This window comes from Malania oleifera, chromosome 7 (assembly GCF_029873635.1).
Source record: "Malania oleifera isolate guangnan ecotype guangnan chromosome 7, ASM2987363v1, whole genome shotgun sequence".
Classification (NCBI taxonomy): domain Eukaryota; kingdom Viridiplantae; phylum Streptophyta; class Magnoliopsida; order Santalales; family Ximeniaceae; genus Malania; species Malania oleifera.
In genome coordinates, this window is record NC_080423.1 from 65,101,599 (window position 1) to 65,126,365 (window position 24,767).

At 34.0% G+C, this 24,767-nt stretch overlaps 1 protein-coding gene across 1 annotated transcript; it reads left to right on the forward strand.

The window, feature by feature from the left end:
- The first annotated feature begins 1,530 nt into the window (after positions 1-1,530).
- LOC131160372 (E3 ubiquitin-protein ligase At4g11680-like) lies at positions 1,531-23,472 on the forward strand. The gene is made up of 4 exons (XM_058115999.1): positions 1,531-2,175; positions 6,874-6,993; positions 7,797-8,091; positions 22,883-23,472. The coding sequence occupies exons 1-4, from the start codon at positions 1,733-1,735 to the stop codon at positions 23,042-23,044; spliced, it is 1,020 nt and encodes a 339-aa protein (XP_057971982.1). The 5' UTR covers positions 1,531-1,732; the 3' UTR covers positions 23,045-23,472.
- Positions 23,473-24,767: the final 1,295 nt, after the last annotated feature.

Sequence of the window (24,767 nt, forward strand, 5' to 3'; positions counted from 1 at the left end):
TTTTCTTTATCCTACGTTCGATTCGCAAAATGTCTATTTATAAGAATAGACTATAAGTTAGATAAAATTAGTTATACAAATGATTTTGTTCGTACCGTAAAACAAATAATAATGTAAAACTTTTTACAAGACCATAATAAGGAATGTATAAGAAATAATTATTTGCAAATTTATCAAGAGATTGTTTATCAAATGAAAATAATAGTAAACACACAATAAACAATTATTACCTATATTTCCAAAATCTTAAGGAGTATAATTTTTTCAAATGCAAATATCATTGTTAGATTAAATATAAATTTTGAATAGTTTTTAGGTGTCTTACTCAAAATTTCTTTTCTGAAAATATATATAATATAAATAGATATAATAGTATAAATATAAGTAGATTGATATGTTAGCTTTTTTCAAAATAAAATATTAATAAATAGACAATAGGCATACTTCACATTAAGAATTTTATTTGGAAAAAGGAAAAGGAATAAAAATAAGTAGGAAACTTATTTTTCGACATATATTCTTTTTGTACCGACCATTTTAAAATTAAAAACTCATTCTAATATGATCATAAAAAAAAGAAAATCAAAACTTAATAATATATAAAATCAAATTTTTTTGTTCATTGATGAGGTTTATTTATTTTTATTTCTTATTTTCCATGGTAACCAAAAAAAAAAAAAAAAAAAACCTTTTCTCTTCTTCTTTCCATTTGGTAATATTTTCTAGGTTATATACAAAGCAGGACCTAAGGGTAATTAATTAATAAAAATAGATATATTTTTTAAAGAACATAATGAATATATTTCCCTTCTCATAAGACATAATAAATATTTTTCCTTTTCATTTACAAAAATTTTGCCACAAAATGTAAATAATATTGCTCTTAAATTAAATAACATTTATATTGAAGCGGTGATACAATTTGCTTCAATTAGTAAAAGAAAGAAAGAAAGTAGAGCATTTAATGTTAATTAAAATTGTCACATCGTGCTCTTAAATTATTTCGCTTAGCCTAAATCAATTTGGGATAGGATGAAATTGCTAAAATGGATAAGACCTTTTTTCTTTATTTGATCAAATGTAAATAATTTTTACATCGGATTAAAAATTTTGTTTGAGATAGAGAGAAAAAAGAAATGTAAGAGTGGAAGTCATTTTTTTTCTCAACCTTAAATACTATTAAAAATAGAAATTTATTTTAATAAAAATAAAAGTTAAAAAATAAAAATATAATGAAATGTAAAAATAAAAGTTTTATTAATTAATTTATTCTATATTTTATTTTTTACTTTCTTTAATAATTAATATAAAAATTGAATTGATTCAAAAAAAAAAATTCTAATAATTTTTTAAATTTCAAACGAGATGAGGAGTTTTATTTAAGGAAAAAAAAATAGAATGTGGGTATTTTTTAAATCAAAATTGAGCCAGCGCTTAAAAAAACAAAAAGAAAAAACTGCAACATGCTGAAAAAGGGATATGTGTTTTAAGACACTTCATAATCAGGCAGATGTGATCTGTAGTTTTTTTGTCTTAGCGCCACTAAAAACCATTTGCCAATTTGCCAGCAGCCATTATCAACAAACCCAAACCCCAAAACCCACCCAAACCACCCTCTCCTTCCCCAGCTTTGAGCTTTGACCCAACAACGCACAAACACTGAAAACCAAAAAGCTTCCTTTTTTCAATTAACCCAAAACCCTTCTCCCTCTCTCTCTTTCTCTCTCAAACCATGGAGGAAGAACCCTTGCAGGGAAGAATCGATAGTGGGTTCGAGTCTACCTCCACCGCCGGCGCTGCCTTCCTCCTCCGCCACCCCACCATAAACCACCTCGTGAGCACCACTTTCTCCATGTCTCTGGGCCGGCTGATCAACCGGTCGACGGAGCTCGATGAACCCCTCTCGGACGGCCACGATGAGGCGCCGAGCGCCGGGCGTTCGAAGCGCTTTTTGGCTCTTGACGTTGTGTGGAACCTGGCATTCGTTGTGGTCTCGGCGGTGGTGCTTCTGTTCACAATCGAAGAGAGGCCGTCCACCCCTTTGAGGGTTTGGATTGCTGGGTACGCTTTGCAGTGCCTTTTGCATGTGGGCTTTGCCTATCTCGACCATCGGAAGACGTTTCGGGACGAACCTGAGGATGTCGTTGGGCTTTCATCGTCTGGCAGTCACAGCAGGTATTTTTATTTTTTATTTTTGTTATTGGTTTTCAAGTCTTTGTTTGCTGGTTAACTTTGCAATTCATTATGCTTGGAGTACAGAGCTTTTACTATTCATCTTTTAATTTTTATTTAAAATAATTATTTCTATTTGTTTAGGTCCTTTTATGTATATTTTATTTGTGCTTTTTAGTGGAAGTAATTGATTTTTAGCTTTATTCAATAAGTTTTTGTTTTTTCTAGAGTATTGTATTCTCATTAAGTAATGTGGTTATATAATTTTATGCATTTTTTTGTTCCTCTGATGGAATATTTGGCGCATGTTTGTGCAGTCATAATAAATTTTTATATTTTCTTCTCAACGGGAATGATGATTTATATTATGCTTCTTCTTCTTATTATAAAATCATTATGCACATACGTCTCCTGTGCTTAAATTTTTCGATTCAGAGAGCTTTTGTGCTCTTGCCCTCAAACATACTTCTCCTCCAACTATTGTTCTATTTTTACATGAAACTATGAATCAAATTTTTTATCTGGGTCTGGATCAATGCATATGTTTTGTAATAAGACAGCAATGACTCAGTCAGTCTAAAAAGTCCCCTAAGCAAAATTTTGTTCTGATGGGCAACAAAGATTAGCATGACAGACTAAACGAGGAATCTGTGTGTATGCCTGCTGCCTCTTGATACTGAAATTGTCATGTATTTGCATCAAAAGGAATTTGCGCATCAATAGCAAAAATCTTCACAAGTGCATTAAAGGTGCAAAAGATATTTCCAAGTTCTAGGACTGGATTTGGAATCTATTAATGAATTTAAGCACCCTTGTATCTCACCCAGACCATATAACATGAATTCAAGTTATATTTTTTTATCTTTTTCCTTTAGGCTTGTATGTTATTTGTTCTATTCACTTAAGATTCATTATGCTTTATGCATTTTTTCCCCCCTGAAATTGGAATCTAATGGTTGGCGCACAGGATGTTCGTGCACAAGATGTTTGTGCACATGATGTTCATGCTCAAAATCTTCTAGATGATATGGGAATATGACTAGGTGATCCTAGAGGAAATGAGGTTTGACTATATGGGGCTAAAAAAAAAAACAACTAAAGATTAGCGGAACTAGCAAGATTATAGAGCTATATCAATTTGGAAGGGAAGGACTTAAAAGAGGGGTTTTCTTAATTAGCATTTGGTAATTTCTTAGTTTTATTTTTATTACCTTTTTAGGGGCCATTTGGTACCATTGTCAAAAATTATGAAAACAAAAACCTGAAAACTAAAAGCTAGAAGTAGAAACTAAAAATTGAAACTAACAACCTGTTTGGTTAATGTTTATAAAACTAAGATAAATTGAAAACTAGATTAAACAAATGCTCATTTTTGTCCTTAAATCATGTAACAATTAAAAAAAAATATGATTAAAATAATAAAAGGGCAAATTAATAAAAATTAAAAGTGAAAAAAGGGCGTCACTGGGCAACCTTACCCTACTTTTACATAGAGAGGTTGGTTCCTTGGACTCGAACTGGTAACAATAGTCACAAAGGAAATTATTATTATCTTGCTTAATTAGTATGTATTTAAAATCTCACTTTACAAGAACAATCTTGTTATGGATGAAAATTGAAAAATAAATTTTGTAAATGTCTTATATATTTTTTAATATTTTTTTGAAATTGTATGGACATTTCTATTTAAATTATATTTTAAATTCATATGATAATTTATTTTAATTTTAATTTAGAAGTATGTATGAAATGAATAATTTAATCCCAAAAAAGTTAATTATGGATATTAAAATATTTTGGCAACAGGTTGTAAAACAATTGAAAATCATAAAATCTGGTTCAATTTTTTCACAAACTTCTGAAAACCAGCAAAAAAAATAGAAGACTGGCAAAGCATTAAAAAAAAAATGCGTTTTCATAACCTAAACAATACTGATCAGACCCTTACTTTTTTCTCTTATTTTGTTTTTGTTTTGCTTTGTTTGTTTTGTTTTGTTTTTTTGTTTTACCTTTGAGTATCTCTCGTCCTCTTCTGAGTTGCAATTCTGTCTTTTATCTATCTTGATATATTTCTTTTGAAATAAAAAAAAAATCTCAACAAAACAGACTAAATATTGTCTAAAGCTAAAGATTAGATGTGTGGCTTAAATGATAAATAGAACTAATGCTAAAAATTGCTAGGTTGAGGAAATCATTTATTGCCAAAGTTCCTTGCATTCTGCTGAGGCCCCCGCCCGCGCCGGGGGGGGGGGGGGGGGGAGAACTGCACATAAGTGTCAAAATAAATCTCAACTTAGGTCGAAATCACTTCATATTACCGTTTTGAAATTTGAATTTATATATCACTTGGATAGGCATCAAACTGAAATACATGATAAAAGATTCTGATTTAAAATGGTGTCCGCTCTGATGATTGCAGAATCCCAAAAACACCCATTTCTAACAAAGATAGCACAAATAATTTAGAGCTGAGCTTATGTCACCATATATGTAGGATTTTCACTAGTCATCTTGAGTCGTACAATCTCTTTGTTGGCGTTTCGGGTTTTTGTCAATTTATGGGCCTTCTAGGTATGGTCTTTGATTGCTGTTCTAGGATGGGCTTTTTCATTAGTCATCTTGAGTTGTACAATCTCTTTGTTTTGTTGGCGTTTCAGGTTTTTGTTGATTTATGGGCCTTCTAGGTATGGTCTTTGATTGCTGTTCTGGGATGGGCTTTTGTATGTGTTAAGTTTTTGTGCACGTAATTGGGTTTTAGCAGGGGACTTTAATGTCATTAAATTTTCTTTTGGAAAGGCCCTGGGAGGGGGATGTTCAAGTATGATGGCTTTTTGACTATTTTCTTAGAGAGTTTTGGGCTTATGGATTTCTCTTTGGTTAATCCCATGTTACCTGATCATTTTTTTTTCCCTGAGGGGGGTGGGAATTGTTTTGTGGTTTGTAGTCTTGCTAGATTCTTATGCTGTCTTAAAAGAATGTGTTCCTAACATCTTCCTGGATATTCTAGTTAGATAAGTTTTTAATCATTTTGCTTATCCTTCCATTTTTTTTATAGTAGAATTGGAGGTTATTTCTTGAAAGGTTTTTGGGATTGGGATAGGCTGCCGCCCTGTGGCCTGGCGTGGGGAGTTTAGGATGTCAGAGAAGAGATGTTAGGTTAATGAAGAGATTGAAACATTTTAAGGAGGCTTCAAAGAAATGGAATGTGGAGGTTTTTGATGATTTGGGGCTTAGGAAGCCTAAAATCTTGAAGCAGATAGAGACTATTGATTGTTTGGAAGATTTGGGCAGTCTCTGGTTTTATGGCATTTGGGAAAGACCTAGAGTCCCTTGAGAACAATCTAGAGTATTTGCTGTTGAACAATGATATGAGTTGGAGATAGAAGGTTAGATTCATGCTGTAAATCCAAAAAACACATCCCTTTAAAAAAAAATAAAAAAGCTGCAAAAGCCCACAGTGAAGTTCCACTGGTAGGTAAAAAATATGTCTTTTCAATTCTTGCGGGGGAGACATTTTTCTGATCATTGCATAAAGATTTAGCTGGGGAGTTGTATTACTAGGTTTGATAGGCAGAAGAAGAGTGTGATTGAAGAGCTGGAGATTGGAGGGGGGTTGGATCTGAGCTTGATTGTGGATGGGATTGCTAGATTTTTTAGGAACCTATACTCAGAAGAGGTAGGGGCTAGGCCTATGATTGAGGGGTTGTCTTATTGTCCTATTTCGGGTTTAGGTACTATGGTTGGAGGGGTCTTTTGAAGAGGTCGTTAGGAAGGTGGCTTTTATTATATGGAATTAATTTGGATTTTTTCCAGCTGTGTTGGGGATGTGGTTAAAAATAATCTATTGAGAGTTCTCCAGGAATCTTATGCTAACGAGGTGATTCCTAATAGTATGAATTCCACTTTTTTCATTGTAGTTCCTAAGGATCATTCTATTCGTGTTGAATGATTTGAGACTTATTAGTTTGACCACTAGTGTTTATAAGATCATTGCCAAGTGACTTGCTGGTAGATAGGTTTTGGATGCTGATCTTGTGGCTAATGAGGTTGTTAAAGTTGTTAGGAAGAGAAAGAGGAAAGGTTGAATTGGAAAATTTGGATAGTGTTTTAGATAGTACGATTTTTAGTGTTAGGAGGAGATGCTGGCTTAGAGGTTGTGTTTCTTTTTCTTCTTTCACTATTACTATTGATGGGGAACCTAAAAATTGGTTTTTGGCCTCTAGGTGGTTGAGGTGAGAAATCCTTTGTCCCCTTTCTTTTTATGTTGCTGATATTTTGAGTAGGATGATTAATGGAACTACTGATAGGGGATTCAATCAGTGTCTTTCAGTGGGGAGGGATGAGGTGGTTATTTCACATGTGCATCTATATATTGATATCAATTTTTTTGGTCTGCTGTTAGGCTTACTTTTTGTAATATTCTAATCCTTTTACAGGTTTTTTAGTGTATATTATAGTTTTTTATATTCTCATATTGGTTGAAATTATGTAATTACCACCATTGGAATTTCATATTAAAATGTATTTTCTTATGTTTGGTTCAAAGAATTTTTGAGCACTATCATTTATTCAAATTTGATGTGTGTATAAGATGGATATTTAATCTTTTTATGAGAATGGAAGAATGAAGCTGTCTAAGTAAATGTGAACTTTTTATTTTTATTTTATTTTATTATTTTTTCCTTTTTTTTTCTTTTGCAGCCTTGTAAAAAGATTAGAGTCCTTGAATACAATAATTTCATCCTTTTGGTGGATGCTTGGATTCTATTGGATTGTTGTTGGTGGCCAAACACTTGTGCGAAATTCTCCTCGCCTTTACTGGTAAGAGCTATCCTGGGAATCATCTTGCTGAAAATCCTAATTAGATCCATGCATGTTGCAACTGCTCTGATGAACAATTCTACTTTATTTACAGCATGCTTATGAAAATAGCCAAATATGTTTTGATGTGTTATTCCCCCCCCCCCCCCCCCCCTTTTTTTTTCTTTCCTTCTTTCTTTCTTTTTATTTCTGTTTTTTAGCGTGAGGGCTTCTGGTTCTCTGCCTTTTAGTAAGTTCTTATCTTTTAAAAATTTATTTAGTTATAGAAAAACAAAGTAAAAAAATGTAAAATAACTTTGCAATAGTGACCTTTAATGGGGTGCCCAATGATTCTGGACACTGGATTTTTACCCTCAGTTTTATCTTGTTTTTATTTTTTATTCTTTTATGTTGTATTCTGTGGCAAAGTTTAAGAAGGATCCTCGTGGTGTAAGCATGCTGGCAGAGAGGTTTTGCAATAAGATTACCGGTGGTAAAATTGTTTTCTTTGGCATGTTTGTTCATAGCAATGGTTCTCAACCCCCCCAGCCCACGATCTTGCTAACTACTATGCTTTTTCACTAGTATCATCAGTAACTATTCAATGCCAGCTAAAGGAATGTAGAGGATTTGTAGTAAAATGAAATTAGAAGGTTTATGAGACTGAAAAAAAAATGTGAATAAATTATTATCTGTATTATGTTGTAGAGAATCTTTGACATCTGTAGTGCATACATTGAATTTGGACTAAATTTTATTGATTATGACATATTTAAATTGTTTTCAAGTTTCATCTTCATATGAGGTCTTTTATCAAAGTGCAGGTTGGCAGTGATTTTTCTTGCATTCGATGTTTTCTTTATGATCTTTTGCATTGGGATGGCGTGTGTCATTTTCTTCGCTCTGTTCTGTTGCATTCCAATTGTAGCAATTGCTTATGCTATGACAATTAAAGAAGGGGCATCTGAAGATGACATCAGGATTCTTCCCAAGTACAGATTTCATGAGGCTAATTCATTGATGGCATTTGACAACGATAAGAACCAAACGGTTGGGACTATAGTGGAGTTGGGCAACAATGACTGCCCACGTGAACTTGTGCTTCGTTCTGATGATTCTGTAAGGATCTATAGCTCTTTATTTTTACAATTCTGCTATAGTCAATCTGATTGCTTATTGTATTTAATTATCGTTTTCATTCTGCCTAGGAAAGGCATTTGTTATTCTTTATTGCCTTATTGTCCCTTTCTTCCTTACTGCTTTTTTTGCTATAATTTTCTATTTCCTTTGGCCATAAGTCTTGTTTGTTTGCATATGCCATGAATGACATATATGGATATATTGATGAACATGGTGATGCTTGGATATGACATAGCAGTCGAAATTATTTAAGAATGCAGATTTGAAATAACCATCCACAAATTTTCCATGTAACTCAATTGTATTCATGGTTGTTAAAATCCCCCAATCCAGGTTGTACAATCCTTTGGTCCTACTTAACCTAAAGGGTAATGATCCTACATACAATCACAAATTTGAGAAAAGGCATTAGGATTGTAGTAGGATTGCGAGGATCAGTGATTCAATAGGATCATTTTAGGATTGTAAACCATAGATTATATCTTAAAGTCTTCATTAAATTGCTTATACTGTATGCTTGGCTTTTGTCGTGCATGAGTCTTGGATAACTTGTACAAGAAATGGTTAAATTTTATTTAGTTTATTGAATATTAATGAAATTATAGACTCAAAATTTATTTTTAGATTGATGTTCGTTAAGTGGTTCAAACTGTAAACTTAAAGGATGTAAATAGATATTTAATAAACTAATGCATTGGATGTTGATGATAATAATGACGGTGACAATGATTTTAATTATGAACTTAATAAATTAATCCATGATAATCTTTTTGATACTTAATGAAGCAAAAGGTGGTTTGGAGGTTGATACTAGTGTTTTAAAGGGAAAATGTGTAGTGCCCGTTGTTTCAACCCTAAAGTGGAGAGGTGTTAGCCTCAAGGCAGTAAGGATTAAGCTTTTTGAAAGTTTTATTTTTATATGACATATATAATAAATGACATTTATGTTGAAAAAATAAGATAAAATATGGAAATTATGAACAAATATTGAAAAAAGAAAGGAGTAATACAAATATGATTTGTATATATATTGGCTATTCTAAGCATGCAGCCTTAAATTCACTCAAGACAACCGTGCTAAGCTTTAATCAGGCTAAATTTTGATAGCCCTAATTTACTAACCAAATCTAACTTGTAGTTCAAAAATCTGAAATCAGTAAGCCTCAACCAAAGAAGTGCAAAAGTGAATATTTTGCACAAACGCATATGACTAAGCATAAGAATGTTGAGGGATGCCTTGTCTTGAGGTAAGCTTTTTTGTGCCTTTTAAAACATTGGTTGATGCTACTTTTGTTGTGAGCCTATCTTGATGGTCTAGCTTTTATTATTTGTTGGTTATTTTTAAAAATATCTTGGAAGTTTTTGTTGCATGGTTGTTTGGTGAATGATTATGTTTAAAATTATCTTTTTCTATTTTTATTTTTTTACAAGTATTTTATCCTTTTCATTACAAACCAGTCTAACTGAGCTAGGATTACAACAATATGAAAACTAGATATCTTTGTTATATGAGGGATCTATCATGTGAGCTACTTGTTATTTTCTTACTCATGAACACTTAACTAGCCAATTTTGTAGTTTTTTAATGTTCAAATTTTTGGAAGAAAAAAAAAAAAAAAAAAAAAAAAAAAAATATATATATATATATATATATAGAAATACCTTTCTTATATTTATCCTGTATCCTTAATAGAGTCTAATGATCCCTGATCCAATCTTGCTCATGATTTTAGCTAGCGGCTATGATAGTTTTGTGAATTATGGTGTTATCCCAAGAGGGGGGGTGAATTGGGTATTTCAAAAATATTTAAGTTTATTTTACTGCTTAATCCATATTTTTACAAATAACAGAATAATCACAGAGGTATGAAATTAATTCAAATTATTGTCTCAGTAAACTCAATTATACCCAATTAATTATCAAGTGCATGTAATATTAATCAACATACAAACATGCAAAAATAGATAATGAAATGCAAGCGGAAATTAAAAAGTTTAAGGGAAGAGAGAAGGCAAACACGATTTTACGAGGTTCGGCCTACCCCAGTCTACGTTCTCGCCTTGAGTAACCCACTTAAGGATTCCACTAAAAAACCGCTTCTTTAATTGGGACAAAACTTCTTGTAGAATCCGCTGCTTGCTAGAGGCGTAGCCACCTCCTCAATCCCAATTCACAGCCCGAACCATGAGTAAAATATAAAATTACAATTTTCTGCAAAAACTCACATGCTTGTACACAAAGCTAGTGAGTAAGGTAGAAACCTAATAGATACTCATATGATAAAAACATGAAGCTCAATGAGTGTGTAAGATGGTTTCAATGATGTTTGTATATCAACAAACGTATGATCTTTGTATATATATATATATATGATAAAATTTCTTCAAGGATCTGAACACAAATCAGTAATTTTCACAACTATTTCTCAAGGCTATGTATTTTAAAATCCTTAGGATTTGTTTGTCAAGAATTTTTTGCAACTATATTGTAAGATGAAATCTTTGATTAAAATATAAGCTTGAATATCAGCAAAGATCAAACTTTAGCAAAAAACTTTCTCAAATAAGCCTTTCAAATAGTAAAGCAAGGATTTTTCTTCTCAATAAAAATCTATAATGTAAAAATATGAGAGATGAAAAAAAAAAAAAAACCTTTGAATAAATCACTTATTTTGATCAAACCTCAATCACCACGGATTGCTTGCAAATGTGTAGATGAAATCCTTTTTGAAAAATTGAGACGATTTGCCCAAGAAGTATGAATGCAGTAGAGTATTGGCAAGATCTTTTGAGTGGAGGCACACTTAGCACAAGATAACAAGATTAGTCTCTCTAAAGTGTTTCTTCTTGTGTCTCTAGGGTTTTGGGCATGTTTAAATAGTGTTCTCACTATCTGATTCAATCCTGACCGTTGAATCATCTAAAAATAAAAGTTTTAGTCTCTGTCCGTGCTAAAACGTGAGTCAGCGTCCCGACCTTCGTCGACGAATGGGTAAGTTCGTCGACGAGTGTATGACACTCGTTCGTTGACGAGGCTATGAGTTCGTTGACGAGAGCATTGTCTGAATGTCGACGAGACAACACTGTTCATCGCCGAGTGGCCTTCGTACATTCGTTGATGAGACCATTGGGTTCCTCGACGAGGCCTCTAAAATTTGCCTCGAATAATTTCGTTCAACTTAGAACTAATGTAAATGTATTTTTCATGGAATGCATGAGTCCTAAGATCTGTCTAGGGTATATTTGAGCTTCGAGTTATATCATATGACATATGTAAATACATTTAATTCTAAATACCCATTCCATTGAAGATCTTGAACTTGAAGCTTGTTTCGTCATCCTTTCATTCCTTTAGTTCCATGGAATTGCGCCAATTGATATGTATTTTAGGTTCCTTGTGGCTTCCATACAAGTTTACCGTTCGTGCATTCTAAATCATGGTCCTGTTTACAAACTCAATTGCACAGGTTAAATACTAAGTGATTTGTCATTATCAAAATAGGTCAACAATCTCCCCCTTTTTGATGATGACAAATACACAAGGAAAAATGGGTTACGCCTAACAAGGCTCTCCCTAAGATAATGCATAATTTAGAATTCAGTAATATAGGTTACACACAATGATGTTCATACATATTGTAGAATATGCAATATCTTCGCTAGTATATATGTATATACTATACTCGTTTCCCTTTTTATTTCAGAGAGAAAAAAAATATTGCTTTATTTTTTTTGCTTACAAACTTCTCCCAAAAATCGTTTAATTATATTTGCTTTAATTTCTTCCCCTTTTTGACTTCAAAAAAAAGGTATATATAAAAATGTTTTGACAAAAATATATCTCATCTTTGCAAAAGAATGCAACCTTTATATTTCAAAATTGTACTGCGAAATATATCTCTCTGTGTTATTCAATTTACTTCTCCACCTTGCTAATGTATATCTGTGTTGTTGAGTTAAATTTCAGTGTGAACATATACAGTGTGTCAGTTTACATATACATGGATAAGCAAATCAGTCATTAAAATTCAAAGGTTTATGTGAGCATCAACATGTGTCATTTTTCCAAATGTGAAATGTTTAACCAAATATTAATGTTTATGTAAGTTGCTCCCCCTTAATTATGTCGTCTAATGTAATTCTAAGCAACTTCTCGACTATGCATCAGACCTAGTTCACGTCTAATTTGGATGAACTTATCCTTCGGAAGTGGTTTCGTGAATATGTCTGCCCATTGTTCATCTGTGCATATAAACTCAAGTGTCACATCTCCTTTTTGCACATGGTCATGAAGAAAATGATGTCGAATTTCTATATGTTTAGTTTGTGAATGTGATATAGGATTCTTTGAGATGTTTATTGCACTCGTATTGTCGCATCTTACAGGAATTGTGTCATAGTGTAGTCCAAAATCCATAAGAAGTTGTTTCATGTATAGCGTTTGAGCATAACAACTTCCAGCCGCTATATATTCTGCCTCGGTTATGGAAAGAGCAACTGAATTTTACTTCTTTGAAAATCAAGATACTAATGAATGTCCTAAGAAATGACATGTGCCGCTCGTACTTTTTTTTATCAACTTTGCTACCGGCAAAATTTGCATCCGAATAGCTGATAATCTCAAAAGAGATATACTTAGGATACCATAATTCAAGTTCAATGGTTCCAATCAGGTATTTAAGTAATCTTTTGACAGCTAATAGATGGGACTCTTGAGGTGCAATCTGAAATCTTGCGCACAGACATACGCTAAACATTATGTTAGGCCTACTGGCAGTCAGATAAAGTAGGCTACCAATCATCCCTCGATAGAGCTTGAAATTTATTGGTATACCTTGTTCTTCTTTGTCTAATTTCAAAGAAGAGCTCATAGGTGTTCCTAGAATTTTACCATCTTCCATATTGAACCTTTTGAGTAAGTCTAATACATTTCGATTGATTTATAAAGATTCCACGTTTGGCTTGTTTGATTTGAAGTCCTAAGAAGAAGTTAAGTTCTCCCATCATGCTCATCTTAAATTCGTTATGCATACTTCGAGGAGGATGATCTCAAGCACACCTGCAATAGACATTTAAGTAATTGTTTTTGGTACCCATTTTTTCTTGGGTGCAAGGGGGTTAGTGCTTGACTCTCCTTTAATTCTCCATACCTTTTTCATTTTAACATTTTTGTTCTTAAAAGGACAATCAAATTTTATATGACCCATCCTTTTACATTTAAAGCATGTAGTATATTTATAAGAGTCTTTTGATGAAGCATAAGTTTTGATTCTCTTACAAAATAACCCATGTAAAGATGTTTTAGTTTCAAATATTCTTTTCCATTAAAACCAAGCCCTTCTTTATCTAGGGAATTTCTTTGTGCCCCAAGAAAGATATATACTCATCCTTTGTTTCTAGTAGATGTAATTTACACTATAGAAAATTGGTGGTCTAGTGGACGAGTGTCCCTCACCGAATGGGGTTACACCGGTGTGTGTTATTGTGATCTTTTACGAAAATAACGGTTAAGTCTGTATAAACCCGCTTTGATACCAAATGTGAATTACAGTGTTATCCCAAGAGGGGGATGAATTGGGTATTTAAAAAATATTTAAGTTTATTTTATTGCTTAATCCCTATTTTTACAAATAACAGAATAATCACAAAGGTCTGAAATTAATTCAAATTATTGTCTCAATAAACTCAATTATACCCAATTAATTATCAAGTGCATGTAATATTAATCAACATACAAACATGCAAAAATTGATCATGAAATGCAAGCGAAAATTAAAAAGGTTAAGGGAAGAGAGAAGGCAAACACGATTTTAAGAGGTTCGGCCTACCCTAGCCTACATCCTCGCCTTGAGTAACCCACATAAGCATTCCACTAAAAAACCGCTTCTTTAACTGGGACAGAGCTTCCCGTACAATCCGCTGCTTGCTAGAGTCGTAGCTACCTCCTCAATTCCGGTTCACAGCACGAATCGTGAATACAATATAAAATTACAATTTCTGCAAAAACTCAAATGCTTCTACACAAAGCTAGTGAGTACGGTAGAAACCTAATACATACTCATATTATAAAAACATGAAGCTCAATGAGCGTGTAAGATGTTTTCAATGATGTTTGTATATCAACAAACGTATGATCTTTGTATATATATATATATGATAAAATTTCTTCAAGGATCTGAACACAAATCAGTGTTTTTCACAACCATTTCTCAAGGCTATGTATTTTAAAATCCTTAGGATTTGCTTGTCAAGAATTTTTTGCAACTATATTGTAAGATGAAATCTTTGATTAAAATACAAGCTTAAATATCCGCAAAGATTCAGACTTTAGCAAAAAACTTTCTCCAATAAGCCTTAAAATAGTAAAACAAGGATTTTTTTTCTCAATAAAAATCTTAGATGTAATAATGTGAGAGATGAAAAAAAAAAAAAAAAACTTTTGAATAAATCACTTATTGATCAAACCTCAATCACCACAGATTGCTTGCAAATGTGTAGATGAAATCCCTTTTGAAAACTGAGACGATTTGCCCAAGAAGTATGAATGCATTAGAGTATTGGCAAGATTTTTTGAGTGGAGGCACACTTAGCACAGGATGACAAGATTAGTCTCTATAAAGTGTTTCTTCTTGTGTTTCTAGGGTTTTGGGCATGTTTAAATAGTGTTCTCGCTATTTGATTCAATCCTGGCCGTTGGATCATCTAAAAATAAGTGTTTTAGTCCGTGTTTGCGTTGAAATGTGAGTCAATGCCCGACCTTTGTTGACAAATGGGTAAGTTCGTCGGCGAGTGTATAACACTCGTTCGTTGATGAGGCCATGACTTTGTAGACGAGAGCATTGTCTGAACCTTTTGGGCTCTCGGTATTTTTTCGTCGATGAGACAACACTGTTCATCATCGAGTGGCCTTCGTACATTCATTGGGGAGACCATTGGGTTTGTCGACGAGGCCTCTAAAATTTGCCTCTAATAATTTCGTTCAATTTAGAACTAATGTAAATGTATTTTTCATGAAATGCATGAGTCCTAAGGTCTGTCTAGGGTATATTTGAGCTTCGTGTTATATCATATGACCTATGTAAATCATTCAATTCTAAATACCCATTCCATTGAAGATCTTAAACTTGAAGTTTGCTTCATCATCCTTTCATTCCTCTAGTTCCATGGATTTGCGCCAGGTGATATGTACTTTAAGTTCCTTGTGGCTTCCATACAATATACCGTTCGTGCATTCTAAATCATGGTCTTGTTCACAAACTCAATTGCACAGTTCAAATACCAAGTGATTTGTCATTATCAAAACAAGATTGGACTCATAGAGTCAACAAGTTTGTAACAAACTGCTGGGGTCTCAATGCTTTCACATCACTATAAAAATGACAACTATAGTGGACAACAGACTACTACTGTTGCATTATGGCCACTACAAAAAGAATTATTATGACAGTTTTGACACATTTAATTTATTTTTTTATTTTTCAACTTTCATTTGCCTTCTATAAATCAATCATGATTAGCCATGTGAAGACGGGGAGGAGAAGATTAAAAGAGATGACAAATTGACAACTATACTAAGTTATTTATTTTGTCACACAAGACATGCACTAATTAACAATTTAAAATTAGCAATTGTCATTACACATTTTATTATTTTGTTGATATTAGTAATTTGATTTTCTTTATATATATAAACATGTAGGTCAACTTCAAGCTTATTCTTTTTTGCAGTTTTTTTCTTGTTTAAGTTATTAATTTTTTTTTAATGATAAGTTTATGATTATTGTTAAAGCTTGATATGCATTGTTGGTCCACAACCTCATAGCTTAAGCTTTTAGGTGAAGGGGTAGTCTAACATGGTTACCAAAGCTGGTTATTAGGAGGTTTTGGGTTATAGTCTTATTGCCCGTGTTTATTGTGTGGTATTTAAAAAATTATTGTATTCCTTATAATGGGTGATATTATTGTGTCTTTTTCTCTCCACGTGCTGTCGGGCTGCATGTGCGGGGGAGTCTTAGCTTGATATACATTGTTGGCCGACAAGCTAATAGCTTAGGCTTTTAGGTGAAGTGGTAATCTAACAATTATAATTTTTTGTAGAACAAGAAGCTTTATTAATGCAAGCAAGAAACATATGCAATAGCAGAGAACGAGAAGCTTTGAGTCCTTGCTTTTTCACTTCAGTGGTTGATGAACTTACTAGGAATATCTAAAATGAGATCCCTTGGTGTATGTTGTTTGCAGATGATATCGTGTTGATTTGATGGTAGTAGGAGCAAAGTGAAATCTAAGTTAGAACTTTGGGGAGCAAGATTAGAGTTTAAAGGGTTTAAGATAAGTAGGAATAAAGCAGAATATATGAAATGTAATGTCTGTAATGTAAGGAGTAGTAGTGGAGAAAATATTAAACTTGATAATTAGAAGATTAATAGCACTAATAGATTTTGATATCTTGGATCTATTATGCTAGCGGAAAGGGAAAATGAAGAAGATGTAGTACATAGAATTAAAATAGGTAGGGTAAAATGGACGAATGTGTTAGGTATGTTGTGTGGTCGTAGAATACTCTTAAATTGAAAGGAAATTTTATAATACGACTATAAGACTGACTATGCTTTATGGTTCAGAATGTTTGGCAATTAAGAAAAATCATGTTCAAAAAGTAAAAGTTCTTAAAATGCGAATGTTAAGGTGGATGAGTAGTATAAAATTAAAAGATAAAGTAAGAAATGGGCACATACACAATAATTTCGGCATAGCATTGGTCGAAGACAAGATAAGGGAGGGGTGACTTTGATGGTTTGGGCATTTGAAACGCAGGCTTAGTATAGCACTTGTGAGAAGGAGGGAGGGAGTTATTATTTTTAGCATGAAAAGGGGTAGGAGGGGGGACAGTCTGGTGCACAAAGCTCCCGCATATGCAAAGTCTGGTGAAGGGGCGGACCACAGTGGGTCTATAGTATGCAGCCTTACCTTCATTTTTCACATGGCGACAACCTTACTGTTGCGCTTGAACTCCCATGAAAAGGGTAGGAATATACCTAAAATAATTTGGAATGAGGTAGTAAGGAAGGCTTTAATAGCCCTTAATCTAATAGAAGAAAATGCTTTCGATTAAGTGAATTGGCGGAAGTGGATTCATATAGTCAACTCCACCTAGTGGGACTTAAGGCTTGTTGCTGTTGTTGAATCTCGGATGACATCCTGAGAGTACAAAAGAAATAAAAAAATACATCAACAAGCCACTCAATCTCGGATGACATCCTGAAAGCAACAGCCTGAACTATAAGCCCAAAGTGAAGCCAAATATCGCACCCTGTCCCATGGAATCCCCATTTATAATCTCTTCCCAAAAAATATTTTTGCATTCTTTTCCAGCCAAAATCCTCACTGCACGGTGCATATAGCACACCTTTACAGCCTCTTTAACCTCCTTACCCTTCACTAAACCAGTAAGAAGAATAAGCAAGAACTCCACCGACATTGGACAAATCCACTCTTCACCAAAAACTCCAAAAAGTGTGCTCCACGAGCCCCAAGAAAATGAACAGTGGTAGAAGCAAATGTGTCACATCCTCAGATACAACACATATCAACATGGCTATTTTTAAAAAAACAAAGATACGAAATGGCCAGAATACGTTAACTGATTAATATAAAAAATATATGTATGGGATAGGCATTTTTTTTTTCTTTTTAGATTCTGTGAGTTTTTGGTTGGTATCAATTTCTCCTTTACACTCAAAAAAGTTATTTTGAAGGTCAAAATCCCCCTAAAATCAAGCATTTCTTTGGTTGGTTGTGCTTAGTAGGATAAATACTAATGACTTGCTGCAGACTAGAAGACCTTTAAAGGTTCTCTCCAGATATGTGCATGCTTTGTTTTGATTGTTCAGAATCTGTTTCAAACATTTTCTTGTATTGCGATTTTGCATGGAAGGTTTGGAACAAGCTATTCAATTATTTTGGAGAAACCTGCGTTTGTCCAAGGACATTGGAGGAGTTTTTGGCAATATCTTTTGTTGGGTCTGGTAGGAAGGAGGAAGGAATTGCATTATGGAATTGTGCTTTATTTGCAGTGTTTTGGGGTTTATGGGAGGAACATAACTTGCATGTATTTCGGGAAGAATTTATGATATTTTCTGGTGTGGGAAAAGGCTCATTTTATGGCTTCTTTATGATGTGTGGGCATTCTATTCTTTGTGTGTACTGATTTTCTTTTGCTGCTTTTTCTTTTTGCCTGTTCTGGGGGTTCACAGATTTCGTTAAGGAGATGTCTTCTCTCCTGATTTTACATTCTTTCTCCATCTAATTAATTTCTTTTCTGTATAAAAAAATTTCTTTTTAGATGACAAATATTGAGGTAATTTTAATTAAAATGAATATAGCATCACTAATGCACACTTGTTGTAAGTTCACCCATCAATTTTTTAAAGAACAAATAGATTGAAAAAAGAAAAGGCAGAAAAACAGAAAAATGTTTTAGTGACCCTCCATTTTCCAACCTGTCAAAATCTAATCTCCCCATTTCTTACCACTACTCTACTCTACTCAATGTGCTCTCTCTCTCTCTCTCATCCAAAACAAAACTCCATTGAGAACCTATGTGCCCGTACCCAAAATACCTATAACCTTCATTTATTGCCTTCACTGTCCTCACTTGTCCTCTATAAAAAACCAAAACCCATCTCTCTCTCTCTCTCTCTCCCCTCCCCCCCTCTCACTCACACGCGCGCACACATGTACATCCATCATGCAAAGCACTTCTTCCTTCAACTACTACATATTCTGCACTCTGCAGTGAAAGTGCGAGCGTAGAAGCTGTTGATCAAGGAATAAAGCAGGAAGAGCAGTAGACCGAGAGGATCCAACAGTTTGTTGGCCTTCAAGGTTTTGACAGAAGTGAAGCAAGAGCGAAGCAATAGGATTTGAACTTGGAAGGAGAATGAACATCTCCTGCGAAGCAGACTGGGAGATCTGGCAAGGACAAGGATCAACTGGTTGCGCTCAGACTAGGGCTCTGAATGTGGGAGGAATCTTGAGTACTGACATTTGGCTCTTTTCCTTTTTTTTTTTGGGTATAAAGGGACCAAAGTAGATAAAATGCAGTGTCTTTGCTGCAGAAGTGTCCTGGACTTGTCAGGCCATGTCATGACGTGACTGGGAATGTCCAAGATTTTTTCTGAAAAATAAAAACATTAAAATTAATTTCTGACACATGTTGGAAACCCAAAGCAAGAGAGTCCTCAAAAATGGAAATCACATCATTGTGACAAGAAGGATGATTTAAAAGTGCAAAGGAACAGGATAATAGAACTCCCACCCACCCAAATATCTTCCCAAAACCTAATACTATTGCCTCTACCCAACTGATACTTTGTTAGAGAAAGAAACTAAGGGTAAACCTACAAAATGAACATCCAAGGAATCTCTGAAGAACTTATAAAACCCAGCCTACCATCCCCAACTTTTATCTTGAATGCAATATTTACTTTTTATTATTTTGTGCCAAAGGGAATTCACTTCCAAGACATTTTTAGACACCACAATACCAAGACCCTACCACCTCCCAATTAACCAAATGAGCTCTCCTCTCATCAACACCGGACCACAGAAAATCCCTCATAACCTTCTCAAGCTTTTGAGCTACCTTTCCAAGAATCTTAAAAAGAGATAGAAAATACAAAAGAATAGTAAAAAGGATGGGTTATGCTACCCACAACTGCTATTTAAATCTTGCCAACCCCCCTAGCCATAGTCCTAGTATCCAGATTTTAACAACCTTGATTGTATAATGTTCTAGTTTGTTTTTGCTGAGGTGAAAAAATTTTACAAAATGAAAATTTATTATTTTGTATTGACATTTATTTTGTTGTTCAAAGTTTTTGAGATAATCTTAATTCATTTTTACTTTTGTTGTTACATACATTTATGTATGTTGTGATACAAAGAGGATGACGTAGGATAGATTTACATCATTCTTGGGGTTGTGGATGGATTTTTTCTTGCATTGTTTCAATTTAAGTAAAATTATGTCGAGAAGAGATTTTTTTTAATTTTTTTTTTGTTTTTTGCTCTTGTAGACAGACAGTGGACTTGCACCTAGGGCAGATCTTGCTATATTTAGTTATTTACCCCTTTCATTACCACTCATTTTTCTACATTCTGACTGTTGGATCCTATTTTCATCTTATTGTTGTGCATGTCAAATATCAAGGTGACTAGTGATTAGGAACAATTCATCCAAACATGGCCCGAAATTAGTGTTTTTATGAATATTTTATTTACAGTAAGATGACACCTGTTAGATCAAATTGATTTTATTTTTGGTAAGCATGATGAGAGTAGTTTGGGTATGTAACCCAGCCGCGTGATTGTCAAAAACGTGAATCGTGTAAAAAATATATATTGTTAGGTGTAAACATAGAAACTATATATAAATATAAAGAAAATGCGCAAGAAGCATAGGTTGGTTCCGCTTGCTAATAGTTGTAAAAAGATATAAAGATTGAAGAGGGGGAGCTATCATGGATTGAGATATTTAGGATGTGGTTGGATGGCAGTTGAAGGCAGCAATGACCTAGATTACTGAAAACTCTGAATTCTAGCTGACTTTTTTCGCAGAATTTTCTAGGTAATTGAACTGAGAGCTTTGTCCACACACATGCACACGCAGGCACATGTGTGCATGCTTACATGCATGGGCATGCACACACACAAAGTGCATGAACCCTTGAATGGTCAATTAGCGTGGGAGGCAGATTATAGATCTGGTATTTGTTCAGATCTGCTGCAATCAGTTAGCCGAGGAGATGGAGATAAGGAGAAATCTTCATATGGGAGGAAGAGTTGTCAGGAATTCAGCGTACTCTATGCTGATTGAGATTGAGCTGGAGAGATACGGTAACAGATTGATGGGGATGACGTGAAGGTGAAAGGGCTCTGTCCCCCTTTGCGGGTGCGCACACAATTTTGAAGAGGATAGGATGTGTATGTCACATGTATTTTAGGAAAGAGTTCCTAAGAATAATTTAGAACATTACAGGAAGCAACCAAATGTAAAACAAATTTATGACCAAATTTAATCATAAAATGCTGTCAGTAAAATGCAGTTATGAGCTCTCCTGATGTAAATTTTAATTGTATATATATTTGATCATCATCCACTGTTAAATAGAGATGATAATGTGCACTGGCCAGTCATTATCAATTTCTTAAGTCATATTCTGTTTATTATTACTTTCTCAATGTTACCTGATTACTCAATGTTATTCTTGCTGTTTAGGTCTGCTTCATGCCAAGCTGCTTATGTTGAACTGCAAGTGTGTGTGTTTGTGTGTGTGCGCGTGCTTTTTATTTTATTTTATTTGATGATGGCTGTAAGAAAAAGAACATAATATTTTGGGTCTCTAGGAGTTGAGTTGGGTTTGTGATTTGCCCATCTTGAGTTGTGTATCATACGGAAACTAAAAGATTTGCTCATCTGGAGTTTAATTGAACTGAACAGTCTCTTTGGAAAGCCTACATCTTGGTACGAAAACCCAAAATATGGAGTTGTAAATGTTGTTGGTTTGGGTTTTTTGACTTTTGAACATTACTATCACTAGCTATTTTGTTTCCCTTGGATGGGGTAAGAGGTTCACCTCCATTTATGCACTGGTGTGCTCATAAGCACTGGTGCACATCTGGATTAACCCAGAAAAAAAAAAGCTATGTTGGATGAAAGTGTGAAGCTATGTTATGCAACTTATCTCTTTTGGATCTGATTGGTCTTGCATAGTGAAATAGGATCGTCCGAGTTAGGCCCCTCTCCCCTTCTTCTTTGTCCTCTCTGTGTGTGTGCGTGTGTATTTTACTACTTAGATAAGGTACTGGGATAGGGAGAAAGTATTTCCATGAGAGAAAAAAATGTTGAACCTAATGGATTAATAGATGCTCCCGTAGACAATAAATTAGATCTAAATAAAGAAATCTGATTAATCAGTCTATTCAAGTTTGTTTTCCTGAAGATGTGTGAAGTTCTTAAAATATAAGACCTCAAAAGTAAAAGTTCCGCAACACTTTTTTTTTTTTCAAAAAAAAGAAGCTAACCGAAGTAGTAGGTGTTCCCAGACCAAGCTTTAGAAGTTTCCAAACTTTTGGTTTGGGATAAAAAATGTTAGTTGCATGCATTGCAAGTGTTCTTAATAAATGGATGAAACATACTAGCATAGCCATTCTAATTCCAATTAAAGGATCTCTTTTTACCTTTACAGTCAAAACTATCACTAATTAACATAAGGAGTGAGAAAATAACTTTTCACGCGCACGTGAAGGAGAAGAAGAATGAGGGAGTGGGTTTTACTGGCTTACATGGTTTAGCATGTGGGTCACATCAGAAGCAGAAGGGTTTGGTTGCATGATGATGCTTTTTTCTTTCATGTAACATGGGTTTTTTGTTAGTCCAAATGCATGCAGCATGTCTGGTTGCTCGCATGGAATTAACAGCGGTCTATCAGTGGACAAGATCCTCTCCTTAGTTGTCAGTTGAACCAAAGTGCAACTGAAGTGAGAATAATGTACATGGGAATGCTTTGTATTTACCTGAAAGACTTAAACTTTCCTGGTAGTGTTAATATGCCAAATTCTTGTATCTGTTTTGCGTTTTCTTGCGTCTGTTTTTGTGTTTTCCTACGAATGTTATTTTTCTACTGTTAATGCTCAAGAACACGTGTGTAACTGTTGGAGATGCTGGAGTCTAACTTGCAGCTTAATTGGCTGTTAAACTTTGCAGGAGTGCTGCATTTGTCTATCACGGTATGTAGATGGGGTAGAACTGTATACCCTTCCCTGCAACCACCATTTCCATTGTGGATGCATCAGCAGATGGCTCCGGATAAATGCAACCTGCCCTTTATGCAAATTCAATATCCTCAGGGGTGATATGTTGGTCTGACAAGGCAGTCCTTTGAGGTGAGATTGAAAAGGCAACCTGGCTTAAATTTTTGTACAGGGGAATTCGATGCCATCTTTCTAAGCAGTGTTTGAAGTGGGGATTTCACAAGACATCCTGGCTTGAATTTTTCTACAAAGAAGGAATCTGCGGAAATTGAGATCCCCATCACTTGTTGAGCTGCTGACACCTACACAGAGCAACGGGGGTTTAAACCCTAGCTTTATTCTCTTTCGCGCTCTGTTTGTGAATAATACTGTTTTTTTTTTTTTTCATAACTTTTCTATATTTCTATCATGTATGTATGTAACATTTTATATATGTCGTTGGAAGGGGAAAGCAAACATTTTCCGTGTTTGTGTTTTTGTGGATTCTATTCTGGTTTGCATAATATTATATAATGAATTGACAGGGAAAATCTTAAAATGAAATGAGCTATCCATGAGTGATGTGCGAGCTTTACTTCAGCATACTTGTCTTTAAACATTGTGTATTTCAAAACCTTGCTATAAGCAGAGAGTAAAATTAAGCCGTTGTAAGATAGCTATGACTTGGACACTTGCTGTTATCACATATAACACCGAGTCCCTTTTCATAAACTCATAAACTAAGATTTCTGCATGTTTCTACAGGAATGTTCTTGCAGAACGCATGAATCCTGAAGAATGAAAGTCAAAAAAGTGTAGAAAAAAAATGAAAGAACTTTTTGCAGAGACCAAAAGAATGAAAATAGGAGGGGTAAAAATAGCAAATTATTCATACACCTTAAGTTATAAAAGTTAAGTTTTATTTATTATCATAAATTTTGGATACTAATCAACACAAAAGTAGTAAAACGAAAAAAAATAATAATAAGAAGAGAGAGAGAGAGAGAGTATATGAAGAATAGAGGAAGTGGAGCTGCAGCTTTTTAATTTTTGGAAACAAGGAAAAATTACACTTAAGTTCAATTTGGTCATCATACTTTTGTTCTTTAATTCCTGCAATTGAAATAATTCAACTTCTATAATTGGTTCAATGACATCCAAAAAGAAACGGCCATTAAAGAGGGGGGATGGAATGCTGCACTGGTTGGGTGGGTTTGGATTGGGTGCCCATTGGGTGACTCGTTTTTGGGCCCTTTGGCCTCTGGGCCGTCCTATTTTGTTTTTTAAAAAATATTTTTTAATAAAAAAATTAAGCCAATTTTGATGAAATATTAAAGAAAGATTAAAATAAATAAATTGTATTTTTAAATGTGTGCTTAGTGGGTACTCATTTATTAAATGGGTGGATTTGGTTTTATAATTTAGTCACTCATTAATAAACGGGTTAATCCGAACGGAAATCTATTAACTTCCATTTGTTTGTGACCGGTCCAAACCCGTAAACCTGTTTTGTTAAAAACTTTAGCTTATGTAATTGTTTATTAATTTTATCAAATATTTATACTCTCAAAGGTTAGAATTGAAAAACAATAGCTATTTAGATATTAGATAACAAACAATTCAAATAATTTAAATTTTAGATTCAGTATCTCGTTTAAAATCAAGAGAATTGGTTTATGAAATTATTTTTGAATTTAGTGTTCAACACTAAACACTTAATTTGACCAAATGTCTCCTAAATTAAAAAAAATTAGCAAACCAACAAGTCATAACCTATATTGATTTTAAGTAATGCATCTTAGGAATTAGTTGAGAGGGGAGCCGTCCCTAAGATAAAAGGGAACCTTGGAACTTAATAA